Source organism: Macaca thibetana, chromosome 1, assembly GCF_024542745.1.
Source record: "Macaca thibetana thibetana isolate TM-01 chromosome 1, ASM2454274v1, whole genome shotgun sequence".
Taxonomy (NCBI): Eukaryota; Metazoa; Chordata; class Mammalia; order Primates; family Cercopithecidae; genus Macaca; species Macaca thibetana.
Genome location: NC_065578.1, coordinates 9,450,305 through 9,476,302, shown reverse-complemented (window position 1 = coordinate 9,476,302; position 25,998 = coordinate 9,450,305). Strand labels below are relative to the sequence as shown.

Here is a 25,998-nt window from a genome sequence, read left to right as displayed (position 1 = left end):
TGGTCCATTCCAGAAAAATATTCTGCTTTGTCCTGTTTCCTCTCTAGTGCACCACTGATACTCTGGGTGAAGAAAAGCAGAGGTTAAAGGAGAAAGAAAAGCTGCAGAGTCACTCAAAACTTTTTAGAAATTTAGTTTCTACCTATATAAAGGGAAATAAATAATATCATTTGAAAGAACTTCAAACCAAGAGTATGTAGAGAAAAAACTGAACACACGGTTAAACTCAAATCAGAAAGTAATATCCTTATTCATCTTTTGTGAGAAAAGATTTTATGTAAGTGAAATGTGGCATAAAATAGGGCTGAAAGATCTTGTTTAGGACAGAATTTTGTTAAACAGAAAAGAGTAGCTAAAGCAAAAGCTTTAAAACTAATCAAGTCCACGTAAAAATATTAAAAAGATTTAGTTTACAACCATCTTCAGAAGAAAAAGCAATAAATGAAAGTCAAAACCAGGTTTAGTTAGCATTACCTTGCTTTCCTTTTCCCTCTTCCCAAATAGAGAGAAATCACACTCTTAAAAGATGACTTCAACTTTTATTGAATGAGGTCTTTATTTTATAACATTACAAACTAACACTCCCTTTCTGAAAAGGCAGATCTTACACTCAAAGACAATCTTCAAGCATTTTTGTTGTTGTTGTTGTTTAAGAAATTGAGGGGGGAAATCCACAGTTCATTAACAAGAAGATTCAAAATTTCATTTTACAGTAATAATGGGACAACAACTAATACATTTCACAATCAAAAGTGGTTCAAGCTAAGAATATCTAGAACAGATTTTAAAATCTGGGAAAGATGACATAAACTGGACAATTATCAGTATTGCTCATCACAATTTTGGCTCTAACAGTACAGAACAAATGCTTGTTTCGCACTGCACCTAAGACGGCTCCTTCATTAAGGTTCACCAGGACACAGGCAGCATCCCCTCCTCCCAGTCATTTGTACAAATCATTAAGGCGAGTCTACAAAGGACCAGTAAGGCACTGGGGGCACAGCAGCTGACTGCAGGAAGTCTATGTAACTTCCCGTAGTAAAACAGCCTTTAATGCAGACATAGGCGTGACAAATTCAGTGTTTTGTTTTTTTTCAGCGTCAACCTGCACCTAAAGCACAAAAGGTCACTTCAAGTCACTTCAATGTAATAAACAATTCCCATTCACCACATTACCAGTGAAAAGATAAATAATTCACTGGGCTAGAAGGAATCAGAAGCAGGAATAGACTTTGGTTTAGACTTAAAGAGAATGTCTTTAACTCTCCAAGGAATACCATTCTGCTTTGTGACATTATACCAATTAATTAGGACTCCTCTATATTCCCATTAATGTCGGATCATTACACAACTTCAATAGCACAAACATTTTTTTCCCACTTTGCTATAATAATAGCTAGGGATACTTCAACAATATAATAATGGTTTAAATTATGACCATTTCTCTTTGGCCTTGTGGTATTTAAGCTTAGAGAAAAATCACATTAAAAAAACAGGCCAGGCGCAGTGGCTCACGCCTGTAATCTCAGCACTTTGGGAAGCCGAGGCAGGTGGATCACCTGAGGTTAGGAGTTCAAGACCAGCCTGACCAACATGGTGAAACCCCATCTCTACTAAAAATACAAAAGTTAGCCAGGGGTGATGGCGCACGCCTGTAGTCCCAGCTACTCAGCAGGCTGAGAAAGGAGAATTGCTTGAATTTCGCAGGCAGAGGTTGCAGTGAGCTGAGATTGTGCCACTGCACTCCAGCCTGGGCGACAGAACAAGACTGTCACAACAAAAACAAAAAACAAAGTAATATGGGCCATACCAAGAGCTCACAAAAGCATGGCTCTAGTTACTTATTTAGTAAGAGATTCAATTTTATTCATACAAAGTTACTCTCTACGATAAGCATTTGCTCAGAAATGCACCATGGGACATACATAGCAGTCAATAAAATCTTGGTTAATTTCTTCCTGGTCGTCTGTGAAATTAAGGGATCCTTTAGCTATCTAAATATTTCAGCAACATGAGGACACCTGGGATTAACAGATGAAGCACAAATATAAACCCAATTCTTTGGAACATCACTGTGGACACAGTCCTTACCACAATCCACAGCTGTAAATGAATATATTATATAATTCTTCATTGTACAGTGTTACCTAATCACCAGCGGAGAGTAACTCATTCACTCCCATGAAAAGACCACTATAAGAATGAAAATATATGGACCTACCCTATGTTATCTCAAGTCAGGGAAATGAGAGCCCATTTTTGCTACAGAGTTGAAACCTGAATAATATAATAAATATATATATATATATATTTTTAAGACAGGTTCTCACTCTGTTGCCCAGCCTGCAGTGCACTAGCTATTCATAGGCAAGATCCCATTACTGGTCAGCCTGGGAGTTTTGGCCTGCTCCATTTCCAATCTGGGCTGGGTTCACCCCTCCTTAGGCAAGTTTGTGGTTTCCCACTTCAGGGAGATCACCATATTGATGCCAAACTTACACCCAACCGGCATAGTGTACCACAGCTCAGAATTCCTGGGCTCTAGGGATCCTCCTGCTTCTGCCTCCCAAGTAGCTGGGGCTGTAGGCGTGTGCCACCAAACCTAGCAATTATTATTTTTAATCTTAGAAAATAAATTGTGTCTAGAAAGGAATAGTTAGCACATTTATGTCTAAAGAGGAATAAAAAAGGACAACCGGGTTTACACAAAATGCATTGAAGTGACTGATTTGAAGCAGCCTCTCAAGTACATTCAAACCAAATGGCACAGGAGATTGTCATCTCAGTAAGTCAACCCATTACAGACATCATTTACCCACGTCTCATCTGCCATAAAACCTCAGTTGAAGACTTCAACTGTTCTAGCTATGAAAGCAAAAATATCTCTCAAAGCTTCTCTTTTTAAGGCGAAAAATATTAATTGGAAGCAACTTTCTGTGCATTAAGAAAGTATTTTCTTAGAGGCAAAGAAAAAATACTATGATTAAAAATAACGTGTTCTAATAAAGCACAGTGCCCACACGCAAAGGAAAAAAAAACATAATCACAATCTTTAAGGCTTCCTTGAATGCTAACTGCTATCTTGGCTGTAGTTTTTCACACCATTTGGAAGAAAAGTGTTTGATAGATGATTTCATGTGACTTAGGAATCTTCCAGAACATGAAGTCAGGCAATTTCAGACATCTCTGGCTCTTCACATTGCCTCTTAGAAAAGTTTTTGACAAACTCAAGAGATGAGGAACGATGTAGAAAAATAATTCTTTTCTTCCCATTAAAATCCATCTTTCTTAGTGGATTCTCCAGTGAGGCAAACTGAGACCACAACCAAATAAAATGAGGTATTGATACAATAAATGATCGATCATCAGGACTTCGCCTTCCTTGTTTGAGTGTCTACGAGCATTACTACTGCTAACCAAAGAATAGTTTATTATGTATCATCTCCTTTATTCCAAGCCCAACCAAAGTTAACTTTTATTTCACTATTTCATCAACTATTGGAAAAAAGCAGCACCACAGAGCCATATGCTGTAGCTTTGTCCCCATGTCCCACCTCTTCCCTCTCAGGCCAAATAACCTCCTTACAAACTATACAAGTTTTTTGTTGGTATTTCTGTTGGCATGATTTTGGTGAATAGTTCACTTTGTGTGCATGTGTGTCAAATGACACACTGAACTTCAAAATGCAAACCACAAACAGAATCCCAGACACAGTGCCAATTTATAGATTCTGGTATGACAAATTTCATACATATTCTGATACATTCAAAAGAAAGAAAACATTGTATGAGTTTCTTGTAAAATACAGAATAAAAGAAGACGTGGAAGTTCTGTGGAAGATGCAAAGCTATGTATGGCAAGATATGTTTGAAGACCTTTAGTTTTTGCTTATGAAAATTCTAATTATATTTTTAAAAGGGAACAGACATGGATGAGAAATCCAAAGTTGTGCCCACCCAGTTGCATGTTATTATTTTTAAACCAATTTCTCACATTTATGAAGAATAACAGACATTTAATTCTGCTTATCAAATTCTCCTTTTGAATGTCTGTATAAACTAAGAGGCAGGTCTTTCTGGATGTCAGATTAATTTATAGGCATTATAAAAACATAACAAACTTACATCAAGATGGGACAAGTCTATGTAAGTAAGTATATTAATTATCTAGGCACTAAAAAGGAGGAACGTTTCAGAAAAAGTTCTTGATGCTTTATCCAAAATTTCAAAAACTGCCCATTTATGGTATACAAGCAAAAGGGAGGTGTTGAAACTTTTACCAGTGTTTTGTCTTAACAATATAAAACCAGTTAATATTTATAATGTAAATAATAAGAACTCAAGGCCAAAGGTAGAACCAAATCAAATCACGAGCTAACACTGTCTGTTTCTTCCACCATGATTTCAAGTTTGTCCAGTAACTGATTTATACTGTGGTTTCTCGACCAGCTTTGAGATTGGGTGCTGAGAACTGTCTCCTCATCCGCGGAGGTGTCACAAACTGGCTACAGTGGCTGGGTTTGTCAGTCTGCCTCTGACAGGAAGTGGCCGCACTGCCCTCTAACTGACCTCCAGTGTTATAATTACAGTAAGACTGACGGTGTTGATGAATATGGCGCTTTGCCTGGAAAGTCTGCACATCAGCAGTGGGCTGACCACTGTGGGAGTTTAATGACTCCGCAGAGGCAGATGCCTGGCAACGCGTACTTTTCGGCTGGCCATTATTGAGAGAATTGCTTCTCCAACGTAGTTGAGGTGGCTGTTGCTGATTATTAATGTGCTGCTTGCTAACTTGGATATGATCTTGACTTCTCATTCCTTGAGAGCCCCAAGGAAACTGGGGATCCTTAAAAGTTCCTTTACCCCCTTTTTCTTGGCTCTCTTCTTTATTCCCTTTCCTTGCTTCATCGTCTTTTGGAATCCTAAGCTCTATAACCTCATCTTCTGTTATGATGATATGTGTCCCAGGACTCCAAGAGTTTCTGTGTTTAGGGTTGCTCTTAAAGGGGAAGCGGGGCTTCCGGTTCTCAGGAGGGATGAATCTATGAGGTACATTCTGACGACGAAGCTGCTTTGTTATCTCCTGCTGTTGCAAGTTCTTAAACCGAATTTGCTCTTGCCTCATCCAACGCAGACGTCCACGTCTAAAAGCTGGATCCCCATTCATCAGCTGGGAAACACGTTCTTCCTTTGCAAGTTCTCCATTGTCTCCTTTACTTACATTATTCTCAGAGGTGCTACTAACACTAGCACCAACAGGCTCCTTTGCTTTGTGGTTTCCTGGGCTTTTCTGTTCCTGAGATCCAATCAGTGGCAAGACTTTTTCCATTTTGAGCATTTTATTTCTTAAGACTTTTATCTCCTCATCTTTCATGTTATTTTGCTTTTTGACTTCTTGCAAAATATCTTCCAGCTTGTCTATATGAACCTTGAGGTCATCTACATCAGTGCTGCCTTTCCCGGTGGCCATGACGTCTTCGATCTTCTCATCCCCAACACCGACGGTATCCCAGACGTCCCTGGCCACTGCCCTCCACGAGTCCCGCTCATTGGGGTCTTTCTTGCCATACATGGCACAAAGCTCCTTCATCTTGACAATGGCCAGGGCTTCAATCTCCTGCCGACTGTGCCTGAAGTCGTTGAGAGCAACCTCATAGCAAATCTCTTTGACAGCCTGAATTTTAAGATCTGAGATCGTGACCCACTTGGAATCTTTACTCAAGCGCCTTCTTTGGGGTATCTGATACATTTTAATTGGTTCACGTTTCTTCCCACTGCTGGGGAGGCCACATTTTTTAACAATGGTTTGCAACTTGCTGGGAGGTAGTTTTTCTCTCAGAGAAGTAATCAGTTTCCAGCTCTCTTCACACGACCTCTTGTCAGAATCGTCCCCGCTATCAGAATCCGCGTCCTTTGAAAAAACAAAATCAAAAAATGGCCCCAAAATAACCAAAATTAAAATGTAAAAAAGGAAAATTAAATTGAAGAAAAAGCAAGCAAAAAAGCCTTAACCAAATTTAAAAATAAAACCAAAAAAACTAAAAAACAAAACAAAACAAAAAACCCCTCAATAATGTGGAAGTCTATTAAGACATATGCCTATGTACATTTCTACTAATATAAAGATTTGCTTATTTGGTGTCCCTAATCCAAATTTCCATTTTCTGGCTTAAGTGATGAAATTTGCCACCAAATTTCTTAGGAGAATTGACAACAGGGGTGAGTTTGTCACCCTATGGTCATTCAAAATTATTCAAATGGCATGCCTTAACGACCTCACTATCTGAAGAAAATGAAGTAAAACCTAGGCCCCACACATCATGCTAACAACCCATGCAGACACTTCCCCACATTTGCCTTGGTTATTGCTGTTGCTTCTTCCAGAATCTCTTTCCCCCATGAGTGAGCACAGATGCCATACAAAGATGTGACGAGCAGGCGGATTAACAAAGGTTAGTAAGGCTGTAGGACGCCAGGTTTTGTTTAGCTTTACTAAAAAGAGCAGCCCTAGAAAAAAGTTAGAAGATGAGAATGTAGAAAAAGAAGCAGTCAAACAGGGATGATGTTAAAAATGCTAAGAATCCCTATTAGCAGACCATGTCAGTTCTTAGTCAACCAAACGTTTTCTTCTGTAAGACAAGAGGGTTTAAAAATCACCTTTCCATGAGCAGAGGATTTGCTATTCTTTGTCATGTTAAATTTATCCATTTCAATTGTACAATTACAATTAAAGTGTGTTATCTGGATAACCAGAAAGCTTTTTTTTTTTTTTTTTTTTTAAAAAAAAGGATCCTCATAGCAGGTGTGTTTTGTCTTGTTTTTCACACACACAAATCAATAAATACCTCACCTCTAAAATTTTGAGAAATAAATTACCAGAACAAAAATTAAGATGGGCAAATATACTTCCACTGAATATAATTTAAAATTCCCCCAGTCACATTTTAATAAGTACAACTTAGAGATATTTTCTATTTAGAAAGCCCAGGACATTTTTAGCTGTTTGAGGAATATCACTTTAAGTGACAACTCTTCCAATAAACACATAAAACACAAAGATTATACTCTGGTTACATAAAATTGATCCACTTTAAAAGGTACCTTTAACTCTGTCTTTCCAGCTGTCTTTGCACCATTGCCTCTTTTTCAGAAAACCTTACCTAGCCCTAAAACAGCAGCCTGACTTCACAACAACATAATTTCAAGGGCTGTTTAGATAATAACCAATAGCTCTTAACTAATACAAGCAAATCTTGATAATATGGATCTCTATGAAAGCAATGTTGGATTTAGAATTCCAAATAATAAGTGGGATTAGAAAGAATTTCTATCCAGGAGATAAAAGTTGCTGGGAAAAGAAAATACTCAGCTGCTCTGCCTATGAAGTAGCCGTTCTTTATTCCTTTACTTTTTTTTTTTGAGACAGAATCTTGCTCTGTCACCCAGGCTGGAGTGCCCAATCTTGGCTCACTGCAACCTCCACCTCCTGGGTTCAAGTGATTCTCCTGCCTCAGCCTCCCAAGTAGCTGGGACTATAGGCATCTGCCACCACGCCCACCTCATTTTTGCATTTTTGGTAGAGATGGGGTTTCACCATGTTGGCCCGGCTGGTCTTGAACTCCTGACCTCAGGTGATCCGCCCACGTCAGCCTCCCAAAGTGCTGTGATTACAAGGGTAAGCCACCGCACCCAGCCTATTCCTTTACTTTCTTAATAAACATGCTTTCACTTTAAAAAAAAAAAAAAAAAAAAAAAAAAAAAAAAAAAAAAAAAAAAAAAAAAAAAAAAAAAAAAAAAAAAACCCCAACTCATAGATGAGCAGTTCAGGGCAGCCTAGTAAATGAAAACAGTTACTTCATAGTCAATCTTTTACTCACTGTGGTTACCAAAAACATCTCTAGAGGAGTTTGTTTGCTTGAAACTGATAAATAGTACCTTGCCTCCTAGACCAAAGTTTGTTGTTTTTGTTTGTTCCTTTGTTTGCTTTGTTTTTTGAGACAGGGACCCAAACAGGTCTCAAACACTTGCGCTCAAGTGATTTTCTTGCCTTAGCTGGGACTGCAGGCACACATCACCACACCTGACAAAACCAAAGATTTGCCTGTATAGTCACTTACTAAGGAACGAAAAAGTAACTTTCAACAATAATAATAATAATTTGGCCTCTGAATTTAAAAATCTTGCCACTGATTTGTATCATTTCTATTGACCTACAAATGAGTACTAAGTCCGTTTATAACTCCCACCTGTTTGATAACTTAGCAACAAAAGTTTGCTAAATTTATACAGACTCTACATTAATTTTTCTTTTCATTTTTAGTTTTAAAAATCAGAATGGCTAATTTTAAGTGATAAATATGACATTAATAAATATTAAAGAAAAAACTGTCTGACTCCTGAAGAGGATTTTTTGCAAATATGTATAAACTGAATTTTACAGAACATAAACAAATTCTCTCTGATTCTTTCTCACATAACTAACAACTATCACTTTTTTCCTGGCTGTTTTTCTTTTCCTCTTCAAATTGCTTAAGGATGAAATGAATATTACCTAATTCTGGAAATGACAAGTATTCTAAGAATTGTTTTAATATCATGTTTAAGAGACAAAAGTTATCTTTAAACTCTAAAATAAAATATAAATAAATCTACATAAATCTAAAAGAACTCAAGTTAAATCTAGCAGCCGTCATTTTCTTTCTTTTTAAAATGCTGCCATTTTGACTGTGTAGAATACGTCCTCTTTAAAGTTCAAATGTATCACCCTGTCACATATTGATAGTGATACTAAAAACTATATGCAAAGTTTATGTGATATAAATCCTGTCTCCATGTCAAAAAAAGAAATGTTTCTATTTATTTACATTATTATTATTTTTTGTTGTTGTTGTTGAGACTGAATCTAGCTTTATCACCCAGGCTGGAGTGCAGTTGTACAATCTTGGCTCACTGCAACCTCCGCCTGCTGGGTTCAAGCAATTCTCCTGCCTCAGCCTCCCAAGTAGCTGGGATTACAGGCGCCCACTATGACGCCCTGCTAATTTTTGTACTTTCAGTAGAGACAGGGTTTCACTGTGTTGGTCAGACCGGTCTCAAACTCCTGACCTCAAGTCATCTGCCAGCCCTGGCCTCCCAAAGTGCTGGGATTACAGGCGTGAGCCACCGCGCCCGGCCAAATTTTTAAAATATTTAGATTCATTTATTAAGGAGTTGGAAAAGCTACTGAGGTCTGGTCAATTCACATGTCACAAAATGATCCTTCGGCTTTCATTAAATGCCAAATGCAAAGTAGGCCTCCTAAAGAGACTCTGCAAGGAACTTATGCAAATAAGAAGAGGGAAGATCCCTAAACTGAATGTAAAAAGCAAGCAGAGAAAAGGACCAGGGTATCCTAGAGCACTAACTGAAGAAAACGCTCAGCACCCTAACAATGTGAGGCATTTGGGAACTATCAGAATAGAAAACACATGAGCCTGAATTTCATTGTTTAATACTGACATTATGCAAAAAATGACTACATATGGTAAATATTAAATAAATATTTACTGATTAATAATTCCTTTGCATTCTCTCAATGTTTATTCACAGGGTGCATTAGAAATATATCTGTCAATTGACCAATACAGGGTAATATATAAAAACATTCAGTATTACTACTGGTAGATATTCTTCAGGCTAAAGTGTTAGCAATCAGCTCCTCCCTTAAGTCAAGAAATGAAAGTGGAAGAGACAGACCTTTGAGAGGAAAGCAAGTTCCTTGCTTTAAGGAGCTGCTCTTGAAATCCTGGCTTGCTTTCAGATACACAGAGCAAGCAACAACCAGAATCTGATTATCTGCAGGCTATATACATTCCCTAGAAACGGAATACGTCTTAGACATTCACTTTCTCTTTATTTAGTGGCAATCTTTATTTTAGGGCACAGAATGAACACCGACTCTTGGTTAGGGACAGCACCAGGCATCCTTATTCTGCCGTGCCTAGTTCCTCTAAGTGAGGTCCCCAGGATCAGGAGCACTGGCATCACCTAGGAGCTTGTTGGAAATGCACACTCAGGTCCCAACCCAGACTTACTCAATCAGTATCTACATTTTTTTTTTTTTTTTTTGAGATGGAGTTACGCTCTTGTTGCCCAGGCTGGAGTGCAATGTCGCAATATTGGCTCACTGCAACCTCCACCTCCTGGGTTCAAGCGATTCTCCTGCCTCAACCTCCTGAGCAGGTGGGATTACAGGTGCTCGCCACCACACCCAGCTACTTTTTTGTATTTTTAGTAGACACGGGTTTCACTATGTTGGCCAGGCTGGTCTCAAACTCCTGACCTCAGGTGATCCACCCACCTCGGCCTTCCAAAGTGCTGGGATTACAGGCGTGAGCCACCGCGCCCAGCCAAGTTTTAGTTTCCTCAACTATGAACTGGAGGTAACATTATATATTTTACTTATACATATGCATAAATAAACAAAGAGGGTTGTTTTGAGGATCAGATAAATTGATGGATGTTAACGCTCTGTAAATTATAAAGCACTATACAAATATAAGGCATTATTGTTAATAATAGAGCTTAATTACACCTGTCCTCGTTTGATCTCTCACAGACCATCAGAGGCATGTTATTAGAATGTACTACATTATTAAGATAAAAGACTTCTTCTTGTGTCACAAACCTTTCAAGCCACTAATCACATTGTAGCTAGTCCCTTCCGTTTTCATTAAAAACGTAATGCTAAAAAGGCCTCCTAAAGAGCCTCTGTCGGTAACACTGCTATTATCTTGCCCAAACCCTTGATTTATTCTTAAAATCCATTCTTTTTAGGGCTTTACTATAATTTACAAGATAACTAACTGGTTTAATCCATGCCCATGCCTGAGAACTGAGGTGCTCTGGAAAAGGTTGCTTTTGCTCAAGTCCTTCACTTTTCTGGCCCACTTAGCACTAGCCCCTTCTTTTCCAAAGCACAGAGCATGACTATAAGGCTGTAGTTTACTTGCTGTATTTTATACTAAGGTAAGAAGCCAGTGCCTGAACTTTCTCCCTAATACCCCTTTACCTTAAAAGATAAGACTGAATCTTAAAAAATGAGAACTTCCTAAACTGCATCCACAGTATCCAAAGGTTAGTTATACTTTATTCTTACATACCAAATGAATGCTGAAAAGGTTCTTATAACCACGGCTTTGTTAACCAAAATTGGTTGTTTGGTTGGCTTTAAAAATGAAAATCTAACTAATGGATCAACTTATTTACTCATGTGATTCAGTTTCTATAAAATCTAGGAAATCAACTACCATTATAAAATGCTGAAGCCATTAGTATTATATCAATAGCTGGGACCTTAAACAGACTTTTTCCAGCTGCTCACCCAAATCCTCCTTCCCTCAAAGGAAGCAGCCCTTCTGTCCTGTCCGGGCTGGGTATGCAGCCTCTGCTCCCACCGCTACCACACATGCCACTGAGAACCTGATTGAGAATTCAGACTCCATGCAGGGGAACAGGAAAGGAGTAACACATGCAACTGTGCAGCAACACTTTTAGACACAGTTTAACTTAAAAAAAAAAAAAATCTGCCCAGCGTAAGAACAATCCCAAAGTCAGCCCAAGAGCAGAGAATTAGTACTATCAAGTGATCAGAAACAAAACCAAGGCAAACTCCCACCAAATTCAATATTCAGAGTTATTATCATTTAAAGAACCACCACTGATGCAAATTCCAAAACCACTATCAAGAGGCAAAGGCTACCAGAAAAGTTCTATTTCCTTAAAAAGCACTTGGTTGTAACAGAAAGATTTGGCTTTAAGACATAAAAAGCCCAAAAGAGTACCTCTATGGACTATTTTTTCAGGCTAAGGCTCCTGGGAGATTTAAGTTCATTCTCCATCAAGGAAATCAAAGAATAGTGCTTGGTATCCTTGAGAGAAGCAATTTGGGTGAGTGCTGCTCTGCGGAACAGGGAAAGTACGGGAACAAGCTGCCCTTTTCCCAACAGTTTAGCAGATTCAGGACTCCTACCAGTCTCTGCTGCTCCAAAAGAAGATCTGCTTCTTCCTTCTCCTTTTTGTATAAGATCTCCATTTCCTGTAGCCTAGAAGTAAAAAAAAAAAAAATTCAAGAAGGCTAATAATATTACATGTTTAAAAGAAGGAACAGTCATGTGGGCTGCGTAACTGTGCATTACCTTTTCTCCATCTCTTGTTTCATATCAATTCCTTGTTTTTCCAGAAGCTCTCTCTGGGCAAATGTCCAGTCCACAGGCTCAGACGGGGTCTCAGCAGAAGGAGTCTTCTCTCGCTCAGCTCGTGCTTGTTCCGGGTGGTTAAAGCGGAAAACATGGTTTTTACCCATGATGATACGGTTTCCTAGCACAAAACAGAAAAATAGGGTTAAGAAATAATTTTTTAAATATATAGTATATATTTAATAACCTCACCCCTCCCTAATGTGAAAAGACAGCTTTCAGAGCTGTTGTTTTCACAAGAACAAAAATCCTAATGCTATTACTTCATCCTTTAAACAGCCAAAAAATTAGAGTGGTCACAGAAGCCATGTGCACATTGCTGAAGACGGCAAAACTCTCCCAGTCTCACCTGAGCGCAGCTGAACAGGCTGGGACACCCTCTTGCCATTTACGTAGGTTTCTGAGCGTTCACAGGGCTCTAAGGTCACGATAACTAAGAGGAACACAAACTAATGTTATCATCACAAACTACTGGAATCAAATAACGGAAAGCAGTTGCTTATCAGGATTTGTGGTAAGTAGAATAAATCCCTGCAATCAATCAAGTGGCTGAAGTTGTCTACACTGTAGTTCATTTTGGGGTACCAGAACTAGTTCCAATAGAAGAGGCTATCTGGGGCTATGGCTAACACAGGAACATTTAACTCTATTTGATAAACCTAAGAAGATGATAGGAAATACTAGTTTCAGTGATCTCTGACAGTTCAGTCAATAAAACTCAAGACTGTCAGAAATTGTAAGGATGAGACATAGGTAATAACCAGAAACTAAAGATTGAAAAGCTAATATTTTGATAAGGGAATGAGTGAATTATATAACACAAAAATATCATTAAATTGTTGTTGTTTTAATAACCCAGGCAAAAATCAAGACTGACTTTTTCCTCCCTTTTAGATAAAAATAAATTCTGCTGGGTTAAGACTTAATGTCCTTCAAATCTCCTATTATCCAGGATATTTGCTATTTTCTTACTTTTCTATTAAATAATTAACATTCTAGACCAAGCCTAATTGCCTATGTCCTTCTCAGTTCTTGGCAGTAACAAAAGGGCTTCTTTTGTCCAAGCTATTTTCATGTAAAGTAGCCTTGTCCATCTCTGCATTCATAAGCAGCCTATGTCTCTCCATTTTTCAGAATTAGACTGTATAAGAATTACTGATAGACAGAGAATACAAAGTCTTAAGGATTTCTCCGAATATAAAATGAAAAGGTTGCTGCTGAAGCTCCAGCCAGGAATGCTCACCTTCCCCGCTGTTGTTTCTCTCACTCCGGAAGATACAATGCTCTTCTTTAATGTGAGCCCCGCTCAGCACTATGTCCTGGCGCCGCTCAGCATCTGCTTGGCCAACCCTGAACACAAGAGAAAAGTGTTTCCCAGGGAAATTCAGACACAGAAAGCACTACAAACAATGAACCTCTTTATTGCAAAGAATATCCTTTGGTATGCACAAAAAAGGTATTGCCTTGTTGCATCAGAAGCTTTCAACTACAAATTCTATCCTCACATATGATCAACCTCTCTACATCAGAATAAGAAACAAGGAGCACTGATACACCAATGTAACTCACACAGTATTATAAAAAGACATGAGTCAAATAAAATCCCTAAGGAATGTATATTTGTTAAAGGAAAAAAATTTATTTAGGGTCTTCAGAGAAAAACTACATGTTAACTGGCTCCACTGGCAAAAACACATTATTTGGAAAGAGAGGATAGTTTGTAACTATTTCAGACAAAAAATACAGCAAATCATCACATTAATTTTTTCAACTCCTTCCCTTTAGTTATTCAATTATCTAAGAGGGGGAAAAAACATGAAGTGACCAAAACAAGAAAGAGATATACCTTGTAATTCCATCTTTGATGTAATAAAGTAGGCACTCAGACATTAGTGGGTCTTCATTGAGGTTAACAAGATGTGGGGTCTGAAAAAGATTACAGATGATCAGTTTGGAGCAGCGCACCACGAGAGAGCTGTGGTAACAACAGGGGCCTACAGGAGTTCAGGCTTCGCCAACTCTCCACAGAGCCTAGAGAGGGATTTCTTTTTATCCCTAGTTGCGGTTCCATAATAAAGAGAAAGCACTCTCTTTAGACTTCACCAAATGGAACCAATGCATTCTATTTTATTTTAATTAATTAATTAGAGACAGAGTCTCATTCTGTCTGGAGTGCAGCGGCCTGATTTTGGCTCACTGCAACCTCCACCTTCCAGGTTCAAGTGATTCTCCTGTCTCAGCCTCCCAAGTAGCTGGGATTACAGGTGTTCGCCACCACACCTGGCTAATTTTTCTATTTTTAGTGGAGACAGGGTTTCACCATGTTGGCCAGGCTGGTCTCGAACTCCTGACCTCAGTGATCCACCCTCCTTGGCCTCCCAAAATGTTAGGACTATAGGAGGTAGCCACTGTGCCTGGCATTCTATTTTAAAACATGAGTTCTGGGATAAAAAAACAAGACCCAATTTTTGATAAGATCAAAGCACAAGGAAAAAATGAGGACAGGCCAATTCTCTGAATGGAATAATTATAATTTTTGTAAATGCCTGGGTAAAAATCTTAAGAAATATTTACTTTTATTAAAATGTCCTCATACCCCCCTACCACTTCCCACTATAATTTTTATCAGTTCTTCTATGATCCCAGTTATTAATTTATTAGTCTTTACCTTAAAAGACTTTAGTTTATTAGTCTTTACCTTAAAGAAAAAATTAAAATTACTGATATTCGATAATATAAACATCTTCTAACAATCCTCTTCATCTAACTCTAATATTTCTAAAATCTTTTTTAAAAAACCAACCTTCTTCGGTGAAAATACCCCACTGGAATCCAAAAATAAGTCACATGGTCTTGAAGCCAAAATCTACTCAAGAGAGTGCCAGCAAATGTGGAAGAATGAAAGAAGAGTCAGATGAGGGGGTAAGAAAAGGGACTATAAAAGATGGTTAAAGAGAAATTTGAAAAACCTCCACATCTTCTCAACTAGCATCCACCTTTGTAGTTGAAGAACTTGACTGGTTTGAGAAAGTCAAAGCCCTTTATGGGTAGCATTCTTTAAAGCACATCATGATTTGAAAAATGGAATCTCAGAAACAGGTCCTAAGACTGAGTTTGGATGTGGTCACTGGTATATCCCTTCCTTTCATGAAGAAGTCTAGAAAGCTAAAGCAAAAATTAAAGTAAGAAAAAGCTTTGGAAACAGAGATCTCCTTTGGAATTCCATGCAGTTTACATCTCAACATTTGTTCAAGTTATTTATGATTTATGTTAAATGCCATAATATATTCACTAGTTGCTATAACAAAAATTTTCCAGCCAGGGTCAGTGGCTCACGCCTGTAATCCCAGCACTCTGTGAAACTGAGGTGGGCGGATCACAAAGTCAAGAGATCGAGACCACCCTGGTCAACATGGTGAAACCCTGTCTCCACTAAAAATACAAAAATTAGCTGGGCGTGATGGCACGCACCCGCAGTCCAGCTACTCGGGAGGCTGAGCCAGGAGAATCACTTGAATCCGGAAGGCGAGGCTGCAGTGAGCCAAGATCGCACCACTGCACTCCAGCCTGGCGACAGAGCGAGACTCCATCTCAAAAAAAAAAAAAAAAAAAAAAAAAATCCTTACAGGTTTAACACTGTAAGATGTTATAAAATACCTTTAGATATATGCATAGGCACAATTAAATTCCACCAAAACTGTAACTGCTAAAATCTATATAATCATAAGTAACATATCTGAATAAACGCATGTCTTACTGAAGGAAAACTATTAAAACTGTGGAAACCACTAACCTCTCATAATATAAACATATAAAACACTTACTGTTCTATTATACAATATGCATCTAAAATGTCTTTACATCAGTCTTTTCTGTTGAAAATAACACATTGGAATTTGAAAAGAAAAAAAAAAGTTACATGGCCACAATAGAAAAACCTGACCAGAAGAATTGTAGCGAAAACCACGGGAATATTTCATATCACATAAAAGTACCAATTCAAAACTCACCACCCCTTGTATCCTAACTTAGAGAGATCATCATCAGAACCTAGGTATAAAGATGTTTAAGTCTCCAACAGCCAATGTAAGGTCACTTGAAATAAAGGATAATTTACTAGTAGCATAAAATCATGCTTTATACATCAATATATGTTCTCCTATTCTCTGACACATAAGCACGCAAAATAACCATTCGATAGCCATTTTCCAGTATCCAACAATAAGTTGCAACTTAGTTTAATAAAAAAACAAAAAAAACCCTTACTATTCTAATTAGCTAAAAGCTACCTAACTACGTTATAACTATGATTATGTAAAAAGGAAGGTAACTATGGGAGACACTTTTTTAAAAATGAAGAAGGAAGCAGAGGAGTCTAGAAGGACAGGGAAAGGAATTGCTTTACTCAGTACAAGGGTTGTCTATAATACAAATTGCAGAAGCAAATGGAAGCAGTATTCTTCTCCACAAACCTGTACAGCTGAAACTGGTTCCAAAAAGTTATAAAGCAGGGTAGACGACTTCTGTGGGAAAATCTACATGAAAGAGTAGCCAAAACTGAAAGTATGCTAGGTTAGGCTGGGAACTGAAGAGAAAGCAACAAATAAAGATGACTAAACAAACTGAATCATGGCCAAAAGTTACAGATATATTGCCTTAGGCTTTTTCTTTGGTAAATAGTAAACAAGATAGGCATTTTAAAAATAGGCTGCCTTTGTACTATAAGACCATGCTTTAAGATGAAATCAGAAATATCTGAAATTTAGGCAAGTATCAAGATAATAAGGGGGAGACAGAGTAGGTCCTGAAAGACATGAAGTGCCCCAGTAACAAAGACAAACAAAAAGTGTCTCTGTCTGATTAGGTTTCACAACATTGTTTCCTACCTTTTTAGGTGAGAAAACCCCTAGGGTTCCTCCATCTTCCCGAATGGCAACTCCCATCTCAGCCAACAAAGCCTCTCTAGGAAAAAAAACAGGTAAATCAGAATACTAATACCAAAATGTCAATTAAATCAGTCTAATACGAATTGGAAAATAAAGCCTGCAAAGCAAAAACAACTGGCCATGTTTATAGTCAATAATGCAAACATAAAATAATGTGCTTATCTCTCATCGTTAATGAGAAGTTATCTCTAAAAGCAATATCACATTCGAAATAAATTAAAACTTGGTAAAAGTTATATTCACTGAGATAAGAAATTTGTCTCAACTGACTTTGGAGACAGTCAATAATTCATAAATGATATGCATATTAATATAAAAAAGAAAAGACTATTCCTTTTTTTTTTTTTTTCCTTGAGACAGAGTCTTGCTCTGTCACCCATGATGGAGTGCAGTGGCACCATCTCGGCTCACTGCAAGCTCCGCCTCCCGGGGGTCATGCCATTCTCCTGCCTCAGCCTCCCGAGTAGTTGGGACTACAGGTGCCCGCCACCACGCCCGGCTAATTTTGCATTTTTAATAGAGACGAGGTTTCAACGATAGCCAGGATGGTCTCGATCTCCTGACCTCATGATCTGCCTGACTCAGTCTCCCAAAGTGTTGGGATTACAGGCATGAGCCACCACACCTGGCCAATATGTTCTATTTTCTATGAATCCCTAGCAACAGGTAATATGGTAACTATTAAACCTGTGACTCCCTAGAGAATATTTAAATACGTAGATGTCATTTCAAAGCATAAATTCAACTGGCCATAAATCCCTGTCCATTTTATTTGGTTTCATTTTGTGTTTTAGAAGGGCAAATTCTTCTATTTTAATTTACATTTTATCTTTTCTTACTATAAAGTAATCCACATCCCCTAGAAAACTTAGAAACATTTCCAGATTTTAACCTCCTGACCTCTCCATTCTGATGGCCTCTGTTTTACGAAGCTTCTCTTCCCAAGTTTCATTCAACTCAGCAATGATCTTCTCTGATTCCTAAGGAAGGAAGTGCACAGTTAAAGGGGCAAAGAGTCTGTAATTTAACAAACCATGCTAGAAAAGCAAGAAGCAAATCATGCCCTTTGAGGAAACAGGCCAGAATTAAAAGTAATGAGATTTGTATGTTATTAATATGTAAGATAAGAATCATAAAGACTAGACCTAAAACTGAATCAACCCCAAACAAATAAATCCTCTAAGTGTTTTTTTTTTTGAGACGGAGTCTTGCTTTGTCACCAGGCTGCAGTGGCGTGATCTTGGCTCACTGCAACCTCCACCTCTGAGGTTCAAGTGATTCTCCTGCCTCACCCGAGTAGCTGGGACTACAGGTGTGTCCCACCACACCCAGTTAATTTTTGTATTTTTAGTACAGATGGGGTTTCACCATGTTGGCCAGGATGGTCTCAATCTCTTGACCTCGTGATCCACCTGCCTCAGCCTCCCAAAGTGCTGGGATTACAGGCGTGAGCTACCGCACCAACCGATCCTCCAAGTCTTAATAAAAATATCTTAATAGGCTGGGCACAGTGGCTCACGCCTGTAATTCCAGCACTTTGGGAGGCCGAGGCAGGCGGATCACGAGGTCAGGAGTTCGAGATCAGCTTGGCCAACACAATGAAACCCCGTCTCTACTAAATATACAAAAAAAATTAGCAAGGCATGGTGGTGCGCGCCTGTAATTCCAGCTACTTAGGAGGCTGAGGCAGGAGGGCAGGAGAATCGCTTGAACCTGGGAGGCAGAGGTTGCAGTGAGCCAAGATCGCACCACTGCACTCCAGCCTGGGTGACAGAGTGAGACTCCATCTCAAAAAAACAAAACAAGAAAAAAAACACCTTAATAGTGACTCTGTCTATATGTATCTGTGTGTGTGTGTTAGAGGAGGAAGGGTAATATTAACATTCCAAAATGAAAGATACTTTTTCTGACAACCACTTCTATAAAAGAATAAAGGCCGGGCGCGGTGGCTCACGCCTGTAATCCCAGCACTTTGGGAGGCCAAGGCAGGCGGATCACGAGGTCAGGAGATCGAGACCATCCTGGCTAACACGGTGAAACCCCATCTCTACTAAAAATACAAAAAATTAGCCGGGTGTGGTGGCAGGCGCCTGTAATCCCAGCTACTCAGGAGGCTGAGGAAGGAGAATGGCGTGAACCCGGGAGGTGGAGCTTGCAGCGAGCAGAGATCACGCCACTGCACTCCAGCCTGGGTGACAGAGCGAGACTCTGTCTCAAAAAAAAAAAAAAGAATAAAGTTCCCAAAGGTATTTACTGCTTTTGTTTCACTATAATTTCGCCATGACACAATAACCTCCTGAACACAACCCAACAGTCAACATAGAAAGGTTTAGTATTAAATCTCATCTGAAGGCACACAGCCACTGAAGTGACAATTTACCAATCACTAGCTGAGTGTTTACACTTACATAAATATAAGAACCTAATTCATACGGGGCTTAAAACCTAGATAACAGGTTGATAGGTACAGCAAACCACCATGGCACATGTATTCCTACGTAACAAACCTGCACATTCTGCACATGTATCCTGGAACATAAAGTAAAATTTAAAAAATAAGCAAATTAATTAATTTAATTTAATTTAATTTTAAAAGAACCAAAACATGTTTCCTGCTCTCAAGGAGGTTACTGTATACTAGAGAGACAAGTAAGTGATGATTTATTCATTCAATACTTACATATAACCCCATTACATATCAAGCCTTGTTCAAGGCACCTATGGATATGGCAGAGAACAAAATCTCTGCCTTCATAAGATTTACATCATAGTAAGGAGACTGATATAATCCTATTCATTTATTTATTTATTTTCTTTGTTTGTTTGTCTGTCTGTCTGTTTGAGACAGAGTCTCATTCTGTCATCCAGGCTGGAGTACAGTGGTGTGATCTTGGCTCACTGCAACTTCCACCTCCCGGGTTCAAGCAGTTCTCCTGTTCCAGCCTCCCGAGTAGCTGGGACTGCAGGTGCCCACCACTATGCCCGGCAAGTTTTTGTATTTTTAGTAGATACGGGGTTTCGCCATAATTGGTCAGGCTGGTCTTAAACTCCTGACCTCAGGTGATCCGCCCGCTTCAGCCTCCCAAAGTGCTGAGATTATAGGTGCGAGCCACCATGCCCAGCCATGATATAATCCATTTTAATCAATAAGTACACAGTATGTCAGATAGTGGCAAGTGCTCCAGAGAAAAAGCAACAAAAGGAAAGACCACACGGGGAAGGGTAGGTGAGGGAGCGATCTGAAGTGAGGTTGTCAAGACAGGCCTCACAGACTCAGTGATACGTGAGCAGAGATCAAAGAGCAGAAGCTGCCATGTGGGTATGCTGGGAGTGGGAAAGTACCTGGAGTTTTCCAGGAATAATTGTGATGCTAGAGCAGTATGTCTGAGGATTGAGAATGGATACAGTAGGAGATAAGAGAACAGTGTACTAAGAGCTAGAACTGGAGTATTCATAGGTCTCTGTAACATAGGTGAATCAAGGCTGAGTGAGGTCCAGACAGAGAAATGAAGGACAAGTAGCAATTAACCAGACAAAGAATGGAAGCAAAGGAGTACAAAAAAGTGGGACGAGCATATGCCAAAACAGGTGAAAATGCTGGTCATGGAGACGAAGTAAGAAAGTCAGGCCGGGCGCGGTGGCTCACGCCTGTAATCCCAGCACTTTGGGAGGCCGAGGCGGGCAGATCACAAGGTCAGGAGATCGAGACCATCCTGGCTAACATGGTGAAACCCCGTCTCTACTAAAAATACAAAAAATTAGCCAGGCGCAGTGGCAGGCGCCTGTAGTCCCAGCTACTCAGGAGGCTGAGGCAGGAGAATGGCGTGAACCCAGGAGGCGGAGCTTGCAGTGAGCCAAGATCGTGCCACTGCACTTCAGCCTGGGGGACAGAGCGAGACTCTGTCTCAAAAAAAAAAAAAGAAAGTCAGATGATGATAATGAAATGATAGTAATGATGCTAACAGTGATTAACAAGGAAAAGTGTTATATGTTATAGTTCATCAAACACTTCAATGTATGATTCATATAACAGGTCACTAAAGAAGCCTGTGGCCCCAAAACATAAATGTCTACACAGAAAGGACTTGTGAGTAATACAATAAACCTTAAGTTGTCTAGTGTTTGATTTTCTGAATCTCTTGGACTTCCAGAATATTATATGATTGGATGTCACCTCAAAACAAAAAAACATACCAAAGGCAAAGGAACACGTGAAAAAAGCAAGAATGAAGATTCAAGGCAGCAGCTGCAAAAGCAAAGTAGTATATGAGTTTGGTGGAACAAATAAGAGGGGATGATTTAAAATAAAATTTAAAAAAAGAAAACGAAAGATGAACAACAACAGAACAACAACAACAAGCAAAGGCAGGCAAAGACTAAAACAGATTAAAGAAGGAACCTGGGCATCAGTAAGGTTTACATCAAGGCAGCCATGTAGAAGGTACTTTTTCAGAAAAGAGTTACACTTACAAAGTGGAAGAAGCTAGAACAAGTCTGTGGTTGGGGGTGGCAAGGTGACAAAAAACACCTGAAATGGCTCTCATTAGGCTTCAGAACACACACAGAGGCTGAAAGGCTAAACAGCTACCTGAATGGCATCTCTACAGTCCTCAGCAGAAATGATTACCATGCAGTGCACGTGCCACTCCACGAGTGGAGAACCAAAGTGTCATGCTAGAGGGCCAGCGAGCAAGACAAATCCACGCAATTCCGCAAGGAATGAGAAGGCCAAGGACCAAGTTTTCAACAGTTTATCTATAAAGCACCACAAAAGTTATTCAACAATCACTAAGAGTGGTGTTAAATGCTTCTGCATAAGTGAGCTATGACTGCACCACTACACTCCAGCCTGAGTAACACAGTGAGCACCTCTTTAAAAAAAGAAAATGCTGGCCAGGCATGGTGGCTCACACCTGTAATCCCAGCACTTTGGGAGGCCAAGGCGGGCGGATCATGAGGTCAGGAGATCAAGACCATCCTGGCTAACATGGTGAAAACCTGTCTCTACTAAAACTACAAAAAATTAGCCGGGCGTGGTGGTGGCACCTGTAGTTCTAGCTACTCGGGAGGCTGAGGCAGGAGAATGGCGTGAACCCCAGAGGCGGAGCTTGCAGTGAGCCAAGATTGCACCATTGCACTCCAGCCTCGGCTACAGAGTGAGACTCCGCCTCAAAAAAAAAAAAAAATGCTTTTGCATATGACTGCTTTTTTCCTTTTTCTTTTCCTCCCAGCCCCAACCTGCATATGATTTTAAATAGACAAGTATAAGACAAGCTGATGACATAACCTACATAATTTTAAGGTCTATTAAAGATAGCTGAGTAGAAATCTATACAGTCTTCTCAAAGTGAAAACCTTCAACAAACAGGACAATAGGATGCACCCGACCTAACCAAGGTATCTTGACTAGTACTTATCACAGTGCGGTCCACAAACCACTGTTGATTATGGAATACAAACTGACATGAGATATTTTAAAAATATTTCTTCCTAGTTGATTACCTTCAGAAAAAGGTTATTTCAGAGCAGAGAATTATCTGGTCATATTAAAGCCACCCTATTTTGGGGCAACTGTAGAACTCACTCTAAGAAAGCAAAATTACTGTCTAGGAATCCTCTTACCATTTTGCAGCCAACTCTAATATGACTTATCTAATTTTACTTACCATCTGAAGAGTAAATCAGAACATGATCTCTTTGTAGAAAAGAGATTTAATGAGTAAGGTATAACTTTTATTTTTATTACAGTTTTCAGCTGCAATTTTGAGGTTGTCTAGAAAGCTATTTTTAAAAACTTTGAGGGAAACTTAGAGAAAATACTAACTGTGAGTCACATTAGCACAACTTCGGAGCCAAAAAAAGCCTGCGAAATCATTTATTCCAGAACCATTCTAGAGATAAGAAAACTAGACCAAAGACGGGAGTTCAAGACCAGCTGGCCAACATGGCGAAACCCCATCCCTACCAAAAATACAAAAATTAGCCAGGCGCAGTGGCACGTGCCTGTAGCCCCAGTTACTTGGGAGGCTGAAGCAGGAGAATCGCTTGAACCCAGAAGGCACAGGTTGCACTGAGCCAAGATGGCGCCAATGCGTTCCAACAGATCAGAGAAGCTAAGTGAGGCCACACTACTCACTGAGCCAGGTCTAGAGCTATTTGCTGACTCACTGTTCTTTCTTCAAATAAAGCAGGATCAACAGGCTTTCAAGTAAACATTCTATGAAACAGTTCACCCTAAGTTAAGAAAGAGTGAGGGATATTCTGTTCAAGCCTGAGTAGCAAACTTAGTATAAATAAAATAGGGAAGCCAAGTGCAAAACAGCATCCAGTCTCAGGAGCATCAATTCATTCTGCCAGCAGGTAGGCATTCTGGTGTCCAGAGCTTCCCATACCCCACTCTAGGGGCCTAATGTAAGATGAACTTGAAATGTGGATTCATGGTTCAGAAATAAGGGATTGAGGAGATAAACCTTTAATCCTCCTCCCTTTCTTTGAAAAAAAAAAAAAAAATCCAAAAAACAGAGGGACACCAGGAACTCTTCTTTAAGCTCTGAGGAATGCCGGGCTCAGGTGTCATTCACTCTTTGGTCTCACATCATATTTGTCTGCATCTCTAGCTATTTGTACAGCACTGGTTAATAAATTATGTTCATATAGCTAAACAATTTAATCTCTTCTTGATGGTTTAGTTAAGGAAACAGAAAAATCACCAGGACAAGTCAGAAATATTTCCATGAAAAACACTTACTACACAGAACATTTGTTGAAGCCACTGAATCACCAAGGTTTTACCGTACTGAACATAGCATACTTCCTAAGTGGGTTCCAAATGTGGCCTTGGGTGCTTAGCACAGCATTTGCCCTTGCCTGCTTCTGTAATGGATATTTGTGGATATTTATAGGCTAAGTCTAAGCAACGGCACTCACAGTACTGACTGTGATGCCAGACTAATAAACACGAGAGCTGTGGCTACAGCTGCATGTTTAAAACCTTATTCGACAGGAAGACCAGGCATGGTGGCTCACGCCTGTAATCCCAGCACTTTGGGAGGCCGAGGCAGGCAGATCACCTGTGGTCAGAAGTTTGAGACCAGCCTGGTCAACATGGCGAAACCCAGTTTCTACTAAAAATACAAAAATTAGCCAGGTGTGGTAGTACACACCTGTAATCCCAGTTTCTCAGAAGGCTGAGGCAGGAGAATTGCTTGAACCCAGGAGGCGGAGGTTGCAGTGAGTCGAGATTGCGTCTCTGCACTCCAGCCTGGGCGCAGAGCAAGACTCCGTCTCAAAAAACAGAAAAGATATTTACAATGGTGTGATGTGCATACCTAACATATGCAAAAAGGCTATCCAGTGAACAAAGCCACAGCAACATTGGGTGTAAAAACAGTATCCAATCAACTGACCTTTTTTAAAGTCAAAAAGAAACAAAGGGAAATAAAATGTTAGGAAAATGAATTAACCTCCTCTATTGCTGTTCTCCAGTATAATATTTTTCTCCTACAGTTACCATGCCTTAGGAACCCAGTTCCTAGATATTCTGAAGCATTTCTATTGTACAAACATTGCCCTGGAGCTTTGGATGAAAGATGCTATCTGCCTGCAGCATTAAAATGCAGGTTTACCCGAAAGGAATTCTCACCATTCACAAAATAAGGGCAGAACTAAGGCGCTTATGCTTCAGTGAACTACCACACTGCATTAAAAACCCAAGACAACAAAAAGCCCTAAGGAAGCTCTTTTCTTTCTAGAATAAAACTAGGGAAAACCGAAGAGTTCTTTATTTTGGCGTAAGAAATAATTAAAACAAAGAAAATTTGTTTTCTGATTGAAGTAATACAGTTTTGTTTTGTCTTGCTTTAGTGGGACATAGGGAAGTTGGAGGAAGAGTTCCCTGAATAATGACAGTGTTATTCCCTAGAAATGATCTGGAAGACACTGGGTAACCTGATTCTTAAAGAGTCTGGTTAATGTCTTGACTCCTAACGTGACATTATTTTCAATTGGTCCCACTTGGCAGTTAGGGAGAAATTTCTCCTTTACATCAAGATGAATGTCAAAGGAAAGGGTAATCTCAAGCGTATGCGCTAACGCTTTAATAAGCAAATAGTTACGATTTAAAATCCCCAAAGAAAAAGAACATTTTATATTAAGGACTCAGTAAGTGGGAGTTTTACTTCTCATTCCCAAGGAGCTCCCTATTTTTAACTCTGGTTCTAAAAAGAGCCCTGCAAAGCCAACATGGTCACTGACGCCTATAGTGAGAAAATGTGTAGTTACCACTCCTCTTCGTTAAGGTCTTTAGTAAAATTTCAAAGTCAATTTTACCAACAGCAAAAATTACCCTGCAGCCTACAACATTTAATGGAAAGATTTCTCACTCTTTCTCCCTTTGCTAGGTATTGCAGAACTTCACCACTTTCCACTTACATGTTCTGAAGGAAGAAACAAGAACATTATTTTTGTTTCTTTTTTTTTTTTTTTTTTTTTTGAGATGGAGTCTCGCTCTGTTGCCCAGGCTGGAGTGCAGTGGCGCAATCTTAGCTCACTGTAACCTCCGCCTCCTGGATTCAGGGGATTCTCCTGCCTCAGCCTCGATCAGGAGATTGAGACCATCCTGGCTAACATGGTGAAACCCCGTCTCTACTAAAAAATACAAAAAACTAGCCAGGCGAGGTGGCGGGTGCCTGTAGTCCCAGCTACTGGGGAGGCTGAGGCAGGAGAATGGTGTAAACCTGGGAGGCGGAGCTTGCAGTGTGCTGAGATCCGGCCACTGCACTCCAGCCTGGGCGACAGAGTGAGACTCCGTCTCAAAA

At 39.5% G+C, this 25,998-nt stretch overlaps 2 protein-coding genes across 10 annotated transcripts in view; one reads left to right on the top strand and one right to left on the bottom strand.

Moving 5' to 3' along the window:
* CTNNBIP1 (catenin beta interacting protein 1) overlaps positions 1–25,998 on the top strand; it is a 668,528-nt gene that overhangs the window by 186,368 nt on the left and 456,162 nt on the right. The gene's annotated exons all lie outside the window — the stretch shown is intronic.
* The window catches only part of KIF1B (kinesin family member 1B), a 178,384-nt gene that overhangs the window by 75,702 nt on the left and 76,684 nt on the right, over positions 1–25,998 (bottom strand). For 8 of the 9 annotated variants that reach the window (XM_050787676.1, XM_050787730.1, XM_050787702.1 and 5 more), the window contains 7 exons: positions 18,083–18,162; positions 17,123–17,198; positions 14,083–14,162; positions 13,480–13,586; positions 12,586–12,669; positions 12,177–12,357; positions 12,011–12,083 (listed from right to left, as the gene is read on the bottom strand). In XM_050787676.1, coding sequence (XP_050643633.1) covers positions 12,011–12,083; positions 12,177–12,357; positions 12,586–12,669; positions 13,480–13,586; positions 14,083–14,162; positions 17,123–17,198; positions 18,083–18,162 — 681 coding nt within the window. Of the gene's footprint in view, positions 1–519; positions 5,912–12,010; positions 12,084–12,176; positions 12,358–12,585; positions 12,670–13,479; positions 13,587–14,082; positions 14,163–17,122; positions 17,199–18,082; positions 18,163–25,998 lie in introns of those variants that run through there. The other variant, XM_050787752.1, reaches the window with a different exon arrangement.